The sequence below is a fragment of the Phyllostomus discolor genome, chromosome 7 (assembly GCF_004126475.2).
Source record: "Phyllostomus discolor isolate MPI-MPIP mPhyDis1 chromosome 7, mPhyDis1.pri.v3, whole genome shotgun sequence".
Taxonomy (NCBI): domain Eukaryota; kingdom Metazoa; phylum Chordata; class Mammalia; order Chiroptera; family Phyllostomidae; genus Phyllostomus; species Phyllostomus discolor.
This window is the reverse complement of record NC_040909.2, coordinates 48,039,868-48,057,518: the sequence shown is the minus strand read 5'-3', so window position 1 is coordinate 48,057,518 and position 17,651 is coordinate 48,039,868. Positions and strand designations below refer to the sequence as shown.

General features: G+C 36.0%; 1 protein-coding gene across 1 annotated transcript in view; it reads right to left on the bottom strand.

The window, feature by feature from the left end:
• CACNA2D3 (calcium voltage-gated channel auxiliary subunit alpha2delta 3) overlaps positions 1 to 17,651 on the bottom strand; it is an 867,352-nt gene that overhangs the window by 537,420 nt on the left and 312,281 nt on the right. The window contains 1 exon segment of the mRNA XM_028518873.2: positions 1,263 to 1,425. Within this exon segment, the coding sequence (XP_028374674.1) occupies positions 1,263 to 1,425 (163 nt within the window).

The window sequence follows — 17,651 nt, the reverse complement described above, 5'->3', positions numbered from 1 at the left end:
CTGTTGTGCTCAGGCCACACACATATGATTTTATATCTTCACAATAACCCTCTAAGGGAGGTGGTATCCTTATTCCCTAAAAAGGCTGAGGCTCAGGGGGCAAAGCGACATGCTTAGGAGCCAGCAAAGGAAAGAGCAGGATTCAAAGTCAGAGCCCTTCTCTTGAACAGTGAACTCTTGTACATGGTACTGGATCTGGGTAGGTGATGGAAGCTGGCCCCTGATATTTTTGAAACCCCAATGGTAGGCAATAGGGCAGAATTTTTCTTGGAAGTGAAGGTGCCACTGCTTCTTCAGTTGTTTTCTGGGGGGTGGGGGGGGCGGCTGGCTCTTTGTTTAGGAACCTCCCAGTTGAAACAATGTAGAGGAAAATCCTATTCAGTTATGGTGATGATGACAAGGCTAACATCGTTACCTTCAACTCTTTACTCACATCTTCTGTTTAGTCCTCACAGCCACCCCATGATGTAAACACAATTATTATCTACACCCTATAGATGAGGAAACCAAGGTCTCAAGAGAGGAGGTGGTACACCCAAGGTCACAGCCATTAAGAGGTGAAATCCCAAGTCTAACAAGAGTCCATCTGATGTTAGAGCCCATTCCATGGCCAGTATAATCCCAATTCAAATGGACATATGAGAATTTTGGGAAAATAACTCTAGAATCTATGTGAAAACTGGATCTGAGTGTCATAAGTCTGAAAACAGGGAGCCCCGTCAAGGTCCCTGCTGCTTTGTACTCTAAGAAAGACCACAACTGATTCTATCACAATCCCAGGAGTTCCTGAACATTCTAATACAAGGAATAGAGGAAGAAGAGAGACTACACCAAGGGGCAGTAAATGACCTCCCACAGGTCAAATCTGGCCATCTGTTTTTGTAAATAAAAAGTTTTATTGGAACACAGCCATATCTGCTGACTTACATATTGTCTATGGCTGCTTTTGTGTCAGAACAGCAGAGCCGAGTGGTTGCAAGACTGGCTGTATGGCCCATAAGCCCTGAGATATTTACTATCTGGCCCTTTATAGAAAAAAAGCTTGCCAACCTCTGGACTACATGTCAGAGAGTTTCATGCAAACATCCTGGGGAAATAGCAAGCCAGAGTCTCCAGGCAGAATGGGCACACACTCCACCTACCCAGCTCATACCGACATAACCTGATTATAACTGTATTTTTCAAAATAACATAATATCCCAAACCAGCCAACCCTGCCCCCACATTCCCTCCTCTGAACAAAGCAGGAGAGTGAGTCTTACCTTTGTTGTACATGTTTGTTGGTACCTGGACGTCACTCAGACTGATGTTCACAGGCAAATTATTGAAATGGTCATTTGGGGCTAAGATGAATTCCTTCCCCAGCTCCAAAAAATTCCCGTCTTTGTCCCTTTCATTTATCAGCACAGCGTTGAAGTATTCATACTGAAAGAGAAAGTCAAAAAACCTTACTTGTGGCTTAGGGCAGAGGGCTAAGATCTCAGACAGACCTGGGTTTAGACTGCAGGCCATCCCTACACTAATGGATCCTGCTCTGGTCACAGGATCCCTTTTAGTCTTTTGTATCATCTATGTCATCTTTCACACAGGGGTGATAGTGCTATATAAATATATCCCAATGCCATTAAGTGTTCTTGGAAAACATAAGTTGAAGAAGCTGCACAGTACTTACTTTTGTATATATAGAGAAAACTGCCCTAAAACCATTTTAATTTTTAAAATATTAAAGACAGACCCTGTCCTTATACAGCCTATATTTAAGTTGAAGGAGAATGGAAAGCATAAAAAAGTAAATATATAATATGTCAGATAGTTATACCTCCCATGGAAAGATAATAAAGCAGGGGAAGGGGAAGGCATCAGGGGCAAGGCTATGTTTTCAGGTATAAGGCTCAGAGGAGGTCTCACTGCTCCAGTGACATATTCAAACTGAAGGAAGGAAGTGAGTTGTGTAGACAACATCACAGATAGAAGGGACAAGGGCAAAGGCCCTCAAGATGGGAGTGTGCTAGCATGGTTTACCAATGGCTGTATCCTTATTATCATCATATCATTATCATCATCATCATCACCACGTAACATACAGAGAATGCTTACTTTGTTCCAGAAATTATTCTAAGTGCTTTTCATGTGTTAACTCTCCTTTCATGTGTTGATTTTCCTAATAACTCAATTAAAATGATTTTATGAGTATTCCCAGTTCACAAATGAGGAGACCAAGGTAGTGTATAGAGACTTTAGATACCCTATCAAAGATTATTGCAGCTGATAGGCAGAGCCAGAAGTCAAACACAGGCAGTCTATTTCCGCAATATGTGTTCTTATCTGTTGTGTTTTAAAGCAAGATGGCAGACGGCAGGTGTGGCTGGTATGATCAGATTGGGAATTTAAAACAACTGTGATTAATATGCCAATGGCACTAATGGAAAAAGTAAAGAACAGGTAAGAACAAATGAATAATATAAGCAAAAAGATGGATATTCTAACAAAGAATCAAAAGGAGATGCTAGGAACCAAAAACACTGTAAAAGAAATAAAGAATACCTTGGCTGGCTCATGAGCTGACTGAACACAGCTGAGGATATAATCAATGAAACTAAAAATAGGCCAATAGGAACTTCCCAACTGAAAAGCAAAGAATAAAAAATGGGGAAAAAGGAAACAGAACATTCAAGAACTGTGGGACAATTACAAAAGATGTAACATGTGTAATGGGAATACCATAAGGGGGACCATGTTACAAAAGGTATAATGTGTGATGGGAAAACAGAGGAAATATTTGGCATAATAATGACTGAAATTTTTCCAGAATATGACAGACTCCAAATCACAGATCCAAGAAACTCAGAAATCACCAAGCACATGACTATAAAAATATCTACACCTAGGGATATCATTTTCAAACAGCAAAAACTTTGTCATTTTCAAAAAGAAAATCTTGAAAGATGCCAAGGAGCAGGTGCAGGGTAAACCTCACCTACAGAGAAGCAAGATAAGGATGACACCAAACTTATCTTCAGAAACCATGCAAGGAAGAAGATACTGTAGTAAAATACTTAAAGTATTCAAAGAAAAAGCCTACCAACCTAAATTATCCTTCAAAAGTAAAGGAGAAATATAAAATTTTCAGACAAACAAAAATTGAAGGAATCTCTTGTAGACCTGCCTTCTAGATGAAAACATAAGCAGTAAAATTTGAGATATCCTACATAGCAATATTGTTGCTGATATAGCTCTTAAGGCAAAGGAAATAAAGGAAAAAATAAACAAATGGGATTACATCAAATTACAAAGCTTCTGCACAGCTAAAGCAACCATCATCAAAATGAAAAGGGAACCGACCACTAACCATATGGGAGAACATACTTGCCAATGACATATCAGACAAGGGTTAAATCTCCAAAATATATAAAGAACTCATATGACTCAACACCAGGAAGACAAACAATCTAATTTTAAAAATGGACCAAGGACCTGAATAGATGCTTGTCCAAAGAGTACATACACATGGCCAATAGACATATGAAAAGATGCTTAACATCACTAGCCATCAGAGAGATATAAATTAAAACCACAATGATATACCACCTCACACTTGTCAGAATGGCCATGATTAATAAATCAACAACCAACCAGTGCTGGCAAAAATGTGGAGAAAAGGGGACCCTAGTGTATTGTTGGTGGGAATACAGGCTGGTGCAGCCACTGTGGAAAATAGCATGGAATTTCCTCAAAAAATTAAACACAGAACTGCCTTTCGACCCAGCTATTCCATTGCTGGGAATATACTCTAAGAATCCTGAATCACTCCAAGGTTCATAGCAGTGCTATTTACAACAGCCAAGTGCTGGAAACAGCCTAAGTGCCCATCAGTAAATGAGTGGATCAAAAAACTGTGGTATATTTACACAATGGAATACTATGCAGCAGAAAGAAGGAACTCCTTCCTTTTACAACAGCATGGATGGAACTGGAGAATATTATACTAAGTGAAATAAGTCAGTTGGTGAAAGACAAATACCATATGATCTCACCTATAAGGGGAGTCTAATGAACAAAATAAACTAATGAGCAATATAGAAACAGGGGCATGGAAACATGGAACAGACTTATAGCACCCAGAGGGGAGGACAGAAGAGAGATAATGGTGGAATGAAGGGGAAGGAACTAGTCAAAGAAAATGTATGAATGACCCCTGGACAAGGACAATGGTGTGGGGTGTGGGGATTGACTGTGGGAGTGGGGGGTTGGGCTGGGCAGAGGAGGGCAAAGGGGGAAAAATTGGGACAACTGTAATAGAATAATAATAAAAATTTGAAAAAGTTCTTTAAAAAGAGGGAAAATGAAATAGGTCAGAAACTCTGATCTACATAAAGAAGAATGTTATAGCATGAATAAATAAAAATAAAACAAAATATTTCATTTTCTTATTTTTTTTAATTCTTAAGTTACCTGACAAATAATATTTTGAGATAATAATATCAATAGATTATTGGATGATTATAATTTATGGAAAAAAGTGCAATTAATAGCAGTGTTATAAGAGACAGGAGGGAGGAATTGGGACTACTCTATTATAAGGTTCCTATGCTACCCATGAAGTGGTACAGAGTTATTTGAAAGTAGACTTGAATTAGTTGTAACTGTATATTGCAAACTAAAAGGCAACCATAAGGCAACTTAAAAAGGAGATATTTACATGCTAAGAAAGGAGAGAAAATTAAGTCATATAATATGCTCAGTTAAAACCAGAGAAGTCAGAAAAAGAGTAGAAGAGGAAGGAAGGAAGGAAGGAAGGAAGGAAGGAAGGAAGGAAGGAAGGAAGGAAGGAAGGAAGGGGAAAAAGGGAGGAAGAAAGAAGAAAGGAAAGAAGAAAAGAAGGAAATGAATAAAACAGTTACAAATATAGTACATATTAAACCAACTATATCAATAATCACTTTAAAAGTGACTGGTCTAAATACACTAATTAAAAGACAGAGACTGTCAGACAGAGACAAGGAAAACAAGACCAAACTATATATTATCTACATGAAACCTACTTTAAATACAAAGAACAGAGAGATTAAAAGTAAAGGAACAGAGAAAGATAAACCATTCTAACACCAGTAAAAATAAAGCCAGAATAGCTATATTAATTTTAGACAAAGCATACTTGAGAGCAAGGTATATTATCAGGGAAAACAATGGACATTATATAATGATAAAGGGGTCAATTCTCCAAGAAGATATAACAATCCTTAATGTGTATGCACCTAACAATAAAGTGTTAAAATATGTGAAGTAGAAGCTGAAAGAACTATAAGGAGAAACAGATGAAACCACTACTATAGCTGAATATGCAACACCCCTCTATCATTAACTGACAAATACAGCAGGCAGAAAATTGGTAAGTATATAGTTAACTGAACAGCCCCATCAATTAAATCTAATTGACATTTATAGAATATTTCATCCAACAACAGCAGAATACACTTTTCCAGCTCACACGAAAAATCATGACATACCACATTTGGGGCCATAAAACATCCCTTAACAAATTAAAAACAAATCATATAAAGTATGCTCTTAGACTACAATAGAATTAAATTTAGAAGTTAATAACATAGAAATAGCTAGACAAAAATCCCAAAATATTTGGAGATTAAACAACACAGTTCTAAATAAAACATAGGTCAAAAAAAAAGGTCTCAAGAGAAATTTTAAACTAACGGAAAATAAAAAGGCAATTTATCAAAATTTCTGAGACGCAGCAGAAGCAGTGCTTACAGGGAAACTGATAAAATGTAATCCATGCATTAGGAAAAAAGAACCTAAAATTAACCATCTAAGATTCAACTTTAGGAGATAAAGAAGAGAAAACTAAGTCCAAAGTAAGCAGGAGAAAAGCAATATATTTTTAATTTGCAGAGAGGAAATCAATAAAATTGAAAACAGAAATATCAATAGAGAAAATCAGTTAAACCAAAAGTTGTTTTTTTGGAAAACAATTCATTACAGTGAAAAGAAATAAAGGAAAATCAGCAAAGGAAAGAGACACAAAAGAGTGACTTCAGACAGAAGTTTCCAAAAGTTCTCTCCCAATGCAGTCACACAGATGCACTAATTCTTCCAGCAATCAGCTATGACAACACTCTTGAAATGTTGTCTACCAAGGGCACTCAATAAAAACTCAGTGCTAAGAATATTTACGGGTAGTGGTCATGTAGCAACACTATTTACCAACTTAAGCTAATTAAATTTATAGAACTGCATACCTAACAACTGCCATCAAACAAGTCTCAATAAATTTAAAATGACTAAAATCCACATAGTATAGTATTTGATAACAATAGGCTAACTTTAGAAATTACTATATGATAATGGTATAAAAATATCAATGATATCCAAGAAAAGATGTCTAGAAAAAAACTATACATTTGAAAATTAAACAACACAGTACCCAATAATGTATGTGTTAAGAAAGAAAATGACATGAAATATTGGAAAATATTTTTAAATGAGTGATAATTAAAAATATCAATATGTGTGAGATATAGCTAAAATTGAGTTTATAAAGAAAATTAAAAATGTAAATGTTTATATAAAAAAGCAAATTTTAAGATAGTCTAAGATACTATGTTGAGAAGATAAAAAACTCAATATTAAAAGAGAAAATAAAATAATAAAGATAAAAGCAGAAACCAATAAAACAGAAATCAAATAACAGGAGGAAGAATCAATAATGTTAAAATTGGCTCTTTAAACTAGTTAATACAATTATAAAACCCTAACTCGATGGATGAATAAAAAAAAAAGAAAAGAAAGCAGAGGATACTAGTATCAGGAATGAAAGAGAAAACAATATTACATACCCTATAGATAATGAAAAGACAAGGGGCTATTGCAAACAACTTTATATCACTATTTCATAACTTGAGTTAAATGTAAATTCCTTGAAAAACAGAAATTCCTAAAACTGACACAAGATGATTGGCCCTATATATACAAAAGAAATTGAGTTGACAATTAATAGCCATGCTAAAACAAATAACTCTAGGTTTGGTGTCCTTAAATGATGATGAATTACGTGTGTGTGTGTGTATAACAAACTATCATATAAAATTAGAAGACAGAATAACTCTCAACTTATTTAATGAAGGCAGCATAACCCTGATGCCAAAACCAAACAATATTTTTAAAGTACATAGTAATATCCCTCATTAATCTAGATGTGAAAATCTTAACAAAACATTGAATCAAATTTACCTCTAATGAGAAGGCTAATACCACACGATCAAGTTGTATTTATCCCAGAAATTCAAGATTGGTTTCATATTTGAAAAATCATCAACACAGTTCACCACATTAACAGAATATTGAAAAAAATCAGATGACCAAATAAAGGAAGAAAAACCATTCAGAAGAATTCAGAACTTCTGGCCAAGATGGAGGCAGAGGGAAATATGCTTGGCTTCCTCACACAAAGAAGGACAACAGCAAATTTAAAACAAAATACAACCAGAGCTGCCAGAAAATTGAACTGTATAGAAGTTCAACAACCAAGGAGTTAAAGAAGAAACATTTTTCCAGACTGGTAGGAGGGGGAGAGACAGGCAGCCAGGTGGAGAGGACATGAGGCAAGGCTGTGGCTGGAGGACTGGTGGTCAAATATTTGGCCACCAAACAACCAGGCCTGGTTGTTTGGCCTTCAAACAACCAGGGAGCAAGACAGACTGTGCAACCTGGGGTTCCAGCACAGGGAAATAAAGCCTCAAAACCTCTGTCTGTAAAAATCTGTGGGGGCTATGGTGGCAGGAGAAACTCCCAGCCTCACAGGAGAGTTTGTTGGAGAAACCAAGAGGGTCCTACAACACACACAAACCCAACCACCTGGAATCAGCACCAAAAGAGCCCAATTTACTTGTAGGTAGTGGAGGAAATGACTGAAAGCTGGCCAAGAGCCGAGCAAGCGGCATTGTTCCTTGTAGGACCCCTCTCCCACATACAGAAAATATATGTGGGGATAAGTTTCTCCACCCTGAAAAATACCTAAGGCTCTGCCCCTTGCAATGTAACAGGTGGGCCAAGACAAAGAAATAGGGCCAAAATGAAAGAACAGATCAAAACTATAGAAAACAACTAAGTGACAAAGGGATAAACAACCTATCAGCTGCAGAGTTCAAAACACTGGTAATCAGGATGCTCAGAGAAGTGATTGAGTATGATCACAAGCTAGAGGAAAAAGTGAAGGCTATGGAATTGAAATAAAGAAAAATATAAAGGGAACCAACAGTGAAAGGAAGGAAACTGGGACTCAAATCAATGATTTGGACCAGAAGGAAGAAGTAAACATTCAACTAGAACAGAATGAAGAAACAAGAATTCAAAAAAAAAAAAAATGAGGAGAGGCTTAGGAACCTCTAGGACATCTTTAAATGTTCCAACATCCCAGTCATAGGAGTGCCAGAGGGAGAAAAGGAAGGACAAGAAATTGAAAACTTATTTGAACAAATAATGAAGAATTTCCCCAGTCAGGCAAAGGAAATAGACTTCCAGGAAGTCCAGGAAGCTCAGAGAATCCTAAAGAAGTTGGACTCAAGGAAGCACATGCCAAAGAACATTATGATTACATTAGCCAAGATTAAAAATAAGGAGAGAATCTTAAAAGCAGCAAGAGATAAGGAAACAGTTACCTACAAAGGAGTCCCCATAAGACTATCAGCTAATTTCTCAAAAGAAACTTTCCAGACAAAAAGGGGGTGGAAAGAAGTATTCCAAATCATGAAAGGCAAGGACCTACAACCAAGATTACTCTATCCAGCAAAGCTATCATTTAGAATGGAAGGGCAGATAAAGTGCTTCCCAGACAGGGTCAAGTTAAAGGAGTTCATCACCACCAAGTTCTTATTACATGAAATGTTAAAGGGACTTATCTAAGCAAAAGAAGATGATCCAAACTACAAACAGTAAAATAACAACAAAATCACAACTGTCAACAACCAAACCTAAAAAACAAAAACAAACTAAGCAAGTAACTAGAACAGGAACAGAAATACAGAAATAGAGATCATATGGAAGGTTATCAGCAGGAGTGGGTGGGGGAAGAGAGGGGGGAAAAGGTACAGAGAATAAGTAGAATAAATGGTAGGGACAAAATAGACAGGGAGAGGTTAAGAATTGTATAGAAAATAGAGAAGCCAAAGAACTTGTATGTACAACCCATGGACATGAACTAAGGTGGGGGAATGCTGGTTGGAGGAAGGGTGCAGGGGGGAGGGAAATGAATGGGAGAAAAAAATGGGACAACTGTAATAGCATAATCAATAAAATATACTTAAAATCATTTAGAAGAATTCACCTTTTGTTTATCATAAAAACTCTCAGAAAATTAGAAATAGTATAAAGTGTCCTTAACCTGATGAAGAGCATTTATGAAAAAACTACAGCTAATATTACATTCATGATGAAACACTGAATATGTTTCCTCTGAGATCAGGAGTATGGCAAGGATGCCTTAGCACTTCTATTTGACATTGTGCAGGTGGTCCTAGAAAATGCAGTAAAACAAACAAATGAATGATGTCACAGGCATTGGAAAGGAGAAAACTCTATTTGCACACAACATGATTATCTATGTAGAAAAACCCAACAAATCCAGTTTAGTAAAATCACAGAATACAAGATCAACATATAAAAATCAATAGCATTTAATTACACTAACAAAGAACTACTGAAATTAAAATTGACAAAAGCAAATAACATTTACTACAATATAAAAAAGATGAACTACTTAGGCATATCTTTTTTTAAAAGTATATATAATACCTGTATGCTGAAAATTACAATACAGGGTGGGGCAAAAGTAGATTGACAATTAAGTACATGAAACCTAGAGTTTATTCTTGTATAATTACTTATTAATTACTATATTATTTTCCATATGAAAAGCGGTTAACCTATATTTCCCCATCCTCTATATTGCTGTGAGAAATTTTAAAACTTTAAATGAATTCAGAGCCCTGGCTGGTGTAGCTCAGTGGATTGAGTGAGGGCCTGTGAACCAAAGGGTTGCTGGTTCTATTCCCAGTCAGGGCACACGCCTGAGTTGCAGGCCAGGTCCCCCAGTAGGGGTCACTCAAGAGGCAACCACACATTGATGTTTCTCTCCCTCTCTTCTCCTTCCCTTTCCCTCTCTCTAAAAAATAAATAAATAAAATCTTTAAAATGAAAAAAAGAAACAGAAAGCTATTTAAAAATACATTTAAATAAATTGAGAGAGATACCTTACTTAAGGATTAGAAAGTCAGTGTTAACCTGTTAATAATTCCCAAATTGATCTAAGAATTCAACAAAATTCCAATTAAAATCTCAACAGGTTTTTTCTAGGAGTTGCCAAGTTGATTTTAAGCTTTACATAAAAGTAAAAGGGATCTAGAATATCAAAAACAATTTAGAAAAAGAAGAACCAAGCCCAAGGACTCACATTTCCTAATTTTAAGTCTTTCTATAAACTTAATTAATCAAAACAGTGTGGCATTGGCATTAGAATAGACAAACAGATCAAAGAAACAAAGAGTGTCCAGAAATAAAGCTACAAATATACAGTCTATTGATTTTCTTTTTTTTCTTTTGTCTTTTTTAAAAATACTAAACAATGGCTTATTTCTTTATTTTTAGAAAAGGATAATTGCAAACATTACCATTGTTTGGAAAGAGTCATTGTCAGGGCTTCCTTTTTCCTCTGATCATTATAAAGCAACATTTCCCATAATATCCTTTTTTAAATTCTCACCTGAGGATATATTTATTGATTTTAGAGAGAGAAACATCAATGTGAGAGAGAAACACTGATTGATTGCCTCTTGCATGCACCCTGACCAGGGATCAAATCCACAACCTAGGTTTGTGCCTTGACCTAGGATAGAATCCACTACCTTTTGGTGCGACCCACCAACCAACTGCACAACTCTGCCAGTGCCATTGGTTGCTTCCTGTATGTGCCCTGACCAGGGATCAAACCTGCAACCTTGATGTATTGGGATGACACTTTAACCAACTGAGCTACCTGGCCAGGGCTATAATATTCTTTTTAACTGATCATGAGTGATGCCTGATTTCTTTGCCTTTTCTGCTTTGCAAGTCAGAAACCTAAGTTTATTTACTTTTTTTAAATTGAATTTCTTGGCATCAGTTAATAAAATCATATAGGTTTTAGGTATACAATTCCACAATACATCCTCTGTATATGGTATTGTATTCACTGCTCCAAGTTTTCTCTTTCTATCACCATTTATCCCTCCTGTACCCTATCCCCCTTCTCTTCTGGTAATCACCATACTGTTGTCTGTGTCTATGAGCTTTTGTTTTGTTTTGTTTTGTTTTTTCTTAATCCCTTCACCATATTCACCCAATCTTCATCCTCTTCCCCTCTAACAGCTGGCAGTGTGTTCTCTGTATCTATGAGTCTGTTTCTGTCTTGTTAGTTTATTTTGTTCATTAGATTCCACATGTAAGTGAAATCATATGGTACTTGTCTTTCACTAACTGGCTTATTTCTCTTAGCATAATACTCTCCAGGTCCATCCATGTTGTTGCAAAGGGTAAGATTTCCTTCTTTTTATACCTGAGTAGTACTCCATTGTGTAAATGGAACACAGCTGTTTTATTCACCCATCTGCAGACGGGCACTTTGGCTATTTCCAGATCTTGGCTATGTAAATAATGCTACAGTGAACACAGGGGTGCATATATTCTTTCATTGCAGGGCTTTAGGGGGTATATTCCCAGAAATGGAATTGCTAGCTCATAAAGCAGTTCATTTTTAATTTTTTGATGTAACTCATACTGCTTTCCACAGTGGCTGCACCAATCTGCACTCCCACCAACAGTGCACAAGTGTTCCCTTTTCTCCACATTCTCACCAACACATGAGGTGATATCTCATTGTGGCTTTAATTTGTATTTGTCTGATGATTAGTGATGTTGAGCATCTTTTCATATGTCTATTGGCCATATGTATGTCCTCTTTGAAAAAGGATCTATTCAGGTCCTTGGCTTATACTTTTAATTGGATTATTTGTCTTCCTGGTGTTGAGTTATATAAGTTCTTTAAAATTTTGGATATTAATCCCTTATCAGATGTATTATTACCTAATATGTTCTCCCATTCAGTGGGTTATTTTTTTCATTTTGTTGATGGTTTTCTTTGCTGTGCAAAAACTTTTTAGTTTGATATAGTCTTATTTATTTGTTTGTTTGTTTGTTTGTCTTTCTGTTTCCCTGGCCAGGGAATATAAATCAGTAAAAAAAATGTTGCTATGAGTAATATCTGAGATTTTAATGCTTATGTTTTCTTCTAGGATTTGTATGGCTTCAAGTCTAACCTAAGTCTTTAATACATTTTAAGTTTATTCTTGTGTATGGTGTAAGAAGGCAATCTAGTTTCTTTTTTTTTCCATGTATCTGTCCAATTTTCCCAACAACATTTATTGAACAGATTATCTTCACACCATTGTATGTTTTTGCCTCTGTCAAATATTAACTGACTATAAGGTATGGGTTTATTTTCAGGCTCTCTATTCTGTTTGTGTGCTGTCTGTTTTTATGCCAGTACCCTGCTGTTTTGATTATTGTGGGTTTGTAGTATATTTTGATATCAGGCAGCATGATCCCTCCAACTTTGTTCTTTCTTCTCGAGATTGCTATTGCTATTCAGGATTTTCTGTGGTTCCATATAAATTTTTGGAATATTTATTCCAGAAATATTTGCTAGTTCTGTAGTTCTGTGAAATATACCATTGGTATCTTGATAGGAATTGCATGGAATCTATAGATTGCTTTGTGTAGTATGGGCAATTTAATGATGGTACTTCTTTCTGTCCATAAACACAGTACATGCTTCCACTTATTTGTATCTTTAATTTTTCTCCAGTGTCTTACAATTTCCTGAGTACAGGTCTTTTACATCCTTGGTTAAATTTATTGCTAGGTGTTTTTTTTAAGCAATTGTGAATGGGATTCTTTTGTTAGTTTCTTTCTGATAGTTTATTATTGGTGTATAAAAATGGAACTTATGTCTGGATATTTATTTTGTATCTGGTTACTTTACCAAATTCATTTATCAGTTCTAGTAGATTTTTGGCAGAATCTTTAGGGCTCTCTATATACAGTACCATGTCATCTGAGCAAATATTGACAATTTTACTTTTTCCTTTCCAATTTGGATGCCTTTTTAAAAAGATTTTATTTATTTATTTTAGACACAGGGGAAGGGAGTGAGAAAGGGAGGAAGAGAAACATCAATATGTGGTTGCTTCTTGTGCACCCCCCAACCAGACACCTGTCCTGGCCCACAACCCAGGCATGTGCCCTTACCAGGAACTGAACTGATGACCTTTTGGTTCATGGACCGGCATTCATTCCACTGAGCCACACCAAACAGGGCTCAATTTGGATACCTTTTATTTCTTCTTGTTGTCTGGTTACTTCCAGTAATATGTTGAATAAGAGTAGTGAAAGTGGACATCCCTGTCTTATTTCTGATTTTAAGGGAAACACTTTTAGTTTTTGCGTATTGAGTATGTTAGGTTTGGGTTTGTTCTATATGGCTTTTATTATTTTGAGATACGTTCCTTCTATTCCCATTTTGATGAAAGTTTTTATCATAAATGGGTGCTGGGTTTAATCAAATTCCTTTTCTGCATCTATTGATATGATTATGTGGTTTTAATCCTTCATTTTGTTTATGTGTTATATCACATTTATTGATTTGCAGATACTATATAAACCTTACATCCCTGTAATAAGTCCCACTTGATCATGATATATGATTTTCTTAATGTATTGCTGTATTTGGCTTGCTAATATTTTGTTGAGGATTTTAGCATCTATGTATATCAGGGATATGGTCTATAATTTTCTTGCTTTGTAGTGTCTTTATCTGGTTTTAGATTATGCTGGCCTCATTAAATGAACTTGGGAGTCTTCCCTCCTCTAGAATTTTTGGGAATAGTTTGGGAAGGTTAGGTTTTAGTTTTGTTTTGTTTTTTTCAAATGTTTGCTAAAATTCACCTGTGGAGCCATCCAGTATAGGAATTTTATTTGTTCGGAGGTTTTTGTTTGTTTGTTTTGTTTTTTTATTACTGCTTCAATTTCATTCATTGTAATTGGTTTATTCAGATTCTCTGATTCTTCCTGATTCAATTTTGGAAGATTGTATGTTAACATGAATTTATTCATTTTGTTTAGATTGTTCACTTGTTGGCAATAGCTGTTCATATTTGCATGCAATCATTTCTATTTCTTTGGTGTCATTGTTACTTCTCCTTTTTCATTTCTTATTTTATTTATTTGGGTCCTCTCTCTGTTTTTCTTGATGAGTCTAAAGGTTTATCAATCTTGTTTATCTTTTTGAAGAACCAACTCTTGGTTCTGCTCTGATCTTTATTATTTCCTTTCTTCTACCTACTCTGGGCTTTGTTTGTTCTTGTACAAGTTCCTTTAGGTGTAAAGTTAGATTTTTTTTATCTGGGGTTTCTTGTTTCTTGAGATAGTCCTCCAATGCTATGAATTTCCCTCTTAAGACTGCTTCCACTGTGTCCCGTAGATTTTGAGTTACTCTGTTCTTTTTCAGTTTTTTCAAGGTATCTTTTGATCTTCTTTTATTTCATTGTTAACCCATTCACTGTTCAGTAGCATGTTATTTAGTCTCCATGTCTTTTTGCATTTTACAGTTTTTTTCTTGTGATTGATTTCCAGTTTCATACTATTGTGGTCATAGAAGATGCTTGATATCATTTCAATCTTAAATCTGAGACTTGTTTTCTGTCCTAACATGTGGTCTATCCTAGAAAATATTCTGTATTCATTTGAAAAAAAACTTATTTTTCATAGCTTATTTGAGGTGAAATGCAATGAAGATATCAGTTAAATCCATCTGAACTAGTGTGTCCTCTAAGATCATTGCTTCCTTGTTGATATTCTCTCTGGAAGACCTATCCATTGATGTCAATGGGGTGCTGTAATTCCCTACTATGATTGTGTTACTGCCAATCACTCCCTTTCTGTTTATCAAGATTTGCTTCACATATTTAGGTGTTCCTATGTTGAATGCATAAATGTTTACAAGGGTTAATCTTCTGGTTGGATTGATTCTCTTTATCATTATACTATTCTTTTTTTGTCTTTTACTATAGCCTTTGTTTTAAAGTCTATTTTATCAGACATAAATATCATTACCCCAGCTTTTTCATTTCCATTTGATAAAATATCTTTTTCCACCTCTTTATTTTTAGTTTGTATCTTTCATTCTGAGGTGGCTGTCTTCTAGATAGCATATATACACACACACATATATATATGGGTCATATTTTAGTATCCATTCAGCTACCCTATGTCTTTTAATTAGCGAATTTAAGATATTTATGAAGTGATTATTGATAAGTAGGTATTTATTGCCATTCATTCTTTTTAACTATGTTCCGTTGTCTCCTTCTCCTCCCTCTCTCTCTCTTCCTCCTCCTCCTAGAAGGCCCTTTAACATTTCTTGTAATACTGGTTTGGTGATATGAAACTCCTTTAACTTTTTCTTGTCTGGGAAGCTCTTTATTTTAATTTTAAATGGTAGCTTAGCTAGGTAAAGTGTCTTAGTTGTAGGCCCTTGCTTTTCATCATTTTGAATATTTCATGCCAATCCCTTTTGGCCTGAGATGTTTCTTTTCAGAAATCAGCTGTCAGTCTTATGGGAGCTCCCTTGCAGGTAACTAACTTTCTTCATCTTGCTGCTTTTAAGATTCTCTCTTTGTCTGTAAACTTTGGCATTTTAATTATTATGGATCTTGGTGTCAGCCTCATTGGGTTCATCTTGTTTGGGACTCTCTGTGCTTCTGGGACTTGTGTGTCTTTTTCTTTCATCAGATTAGTAAGGTTTTCGGTCATTATTTGTTCGAACAGGTTTTCAACCCCTCTTCTCCTTCTGGTAGCCCATAATGCAGATATTGTTACACTTCATATTGTCCCAAAGGTCCCTTAAACTATCCTCATTTTTATTTTTATTTTCCTTTTGATACTTTTATTGGGTGTTCTTTTTTTTTTCTACTTTGTCTTCCAAATCACTATCTGATCCTTCTCTTCTTTCAACCTACTCTTTATTCCCTCCAATATATTCTCTTTTTTTTTAAGATTTTATTTATTTATTTTTAGAGAGGGAAGGGAGGGAGATAGATAGATGGAGAGGGAGAGAGAGGAAGAGAGAGAGAGAGAGAGAGAGAGAGAGAGAGAGAGAGACATCAAACAATGTGCGGTTGCTGAGGGTTATGGCCTACAACCCAGGCATGTACCCTGGCTGGGAATCGAACCTGCGACACTTTGGTTCACAGCCTGCACTCAATCCACTGAGCTACGCCAGCCAGGGCTTTATTCCTTCCAATATATTCTTCATTTCAGATATTGTATTCTTCATTTCTTTTTTTTATTTTATTTTAATCACTGTTCAAATACAGTTTTCTCCCTTTTACTCCCAATCCACCCCCCCAAGCCTCCCCACTTCCCTCCCATTAGTATTCTTCATTTCTTACTGGTTCTTTTTTATGGTTTCTATGTCCTTCTTAATGCTGTAGTTCTCACCAAGTTCCTTGTAATTCTCACTAATTTCTTTGAGCATCCTTATAATAAAGTTTTGAACTATATATCTGAAAAATCACCTGCCTCTATTTCAATTAACTCTTTTTATGGAGATTTCTCCTGTTCTTTAATTTGGGGCATGTTCTTTGTCTCCTCATTTTGACTGCCTCTTTATGTTTGTTCCCCTGTATCAGGTAAATCTTCTATGACTCCCAGTCTTTGTAGGGTGGCCTTATATAGTAGGTGTCCTGTAGGACTCGATGGCACAGACCCCTTGATCACCTGAGCTGGATGCTCTAGGAATGTCCCTTGTGTGGGTTATGTGGGCCCTCCTGTTGTAATTGAGTCTTGATGGCTATTGGCCCATTTATGAATTCACCTCAGCAGGGTCTATTGCCTGCTAAGATCTCCCTTTAGATATTCCACTTGTGAAGGTAACTGGATCCTACTCTGATGTTGTCTGAAGCTGGCATCTGGGTGTGTTGGTCCTGGGATCTCTTGGCAGGGAACTCTGTGTACGCCAGTGTCTATGACAGGCCCTGGGCAAAAGACTTTTCTTCAGCAAGACTTTAGTTGGCTATTCAGGGCTTTTTCCTTACTTTTCTAAAGTAAGTTATACTTTATTGATTATGCTGTTATGGTTGTCCCAAATTTTCCCTCTTTGCTCTCCATACTCAGCACCCCCCACTGCTCCAGGCAATCCCCACCTTCATATCCATGGGTCATACTTATAAATTCTTTGGCTACTCCATTTCTTATACTGTACTTTACATCCCCATAGCTATTCTGTAACTACCAATTCATACTTTTTAATCCCCTCACCTTTTCACCCATTCCCCCAAACCACCATACACTTTACATATCCATGATTCAGTCCCTGCTCTTGTTTGCCATCTGGCAACCATCCATACACTTTACATATCCATGATTCAGTCCCTGCTCTTGTTTGCTTAGTTTGTTTTTTTAGATTTAATTATTGATAGGTATATGTTTATTGTCATTTTACTGTTCACAGTTTTGAGCTTCTTCTTTTTCTTAAATGAGTCCCT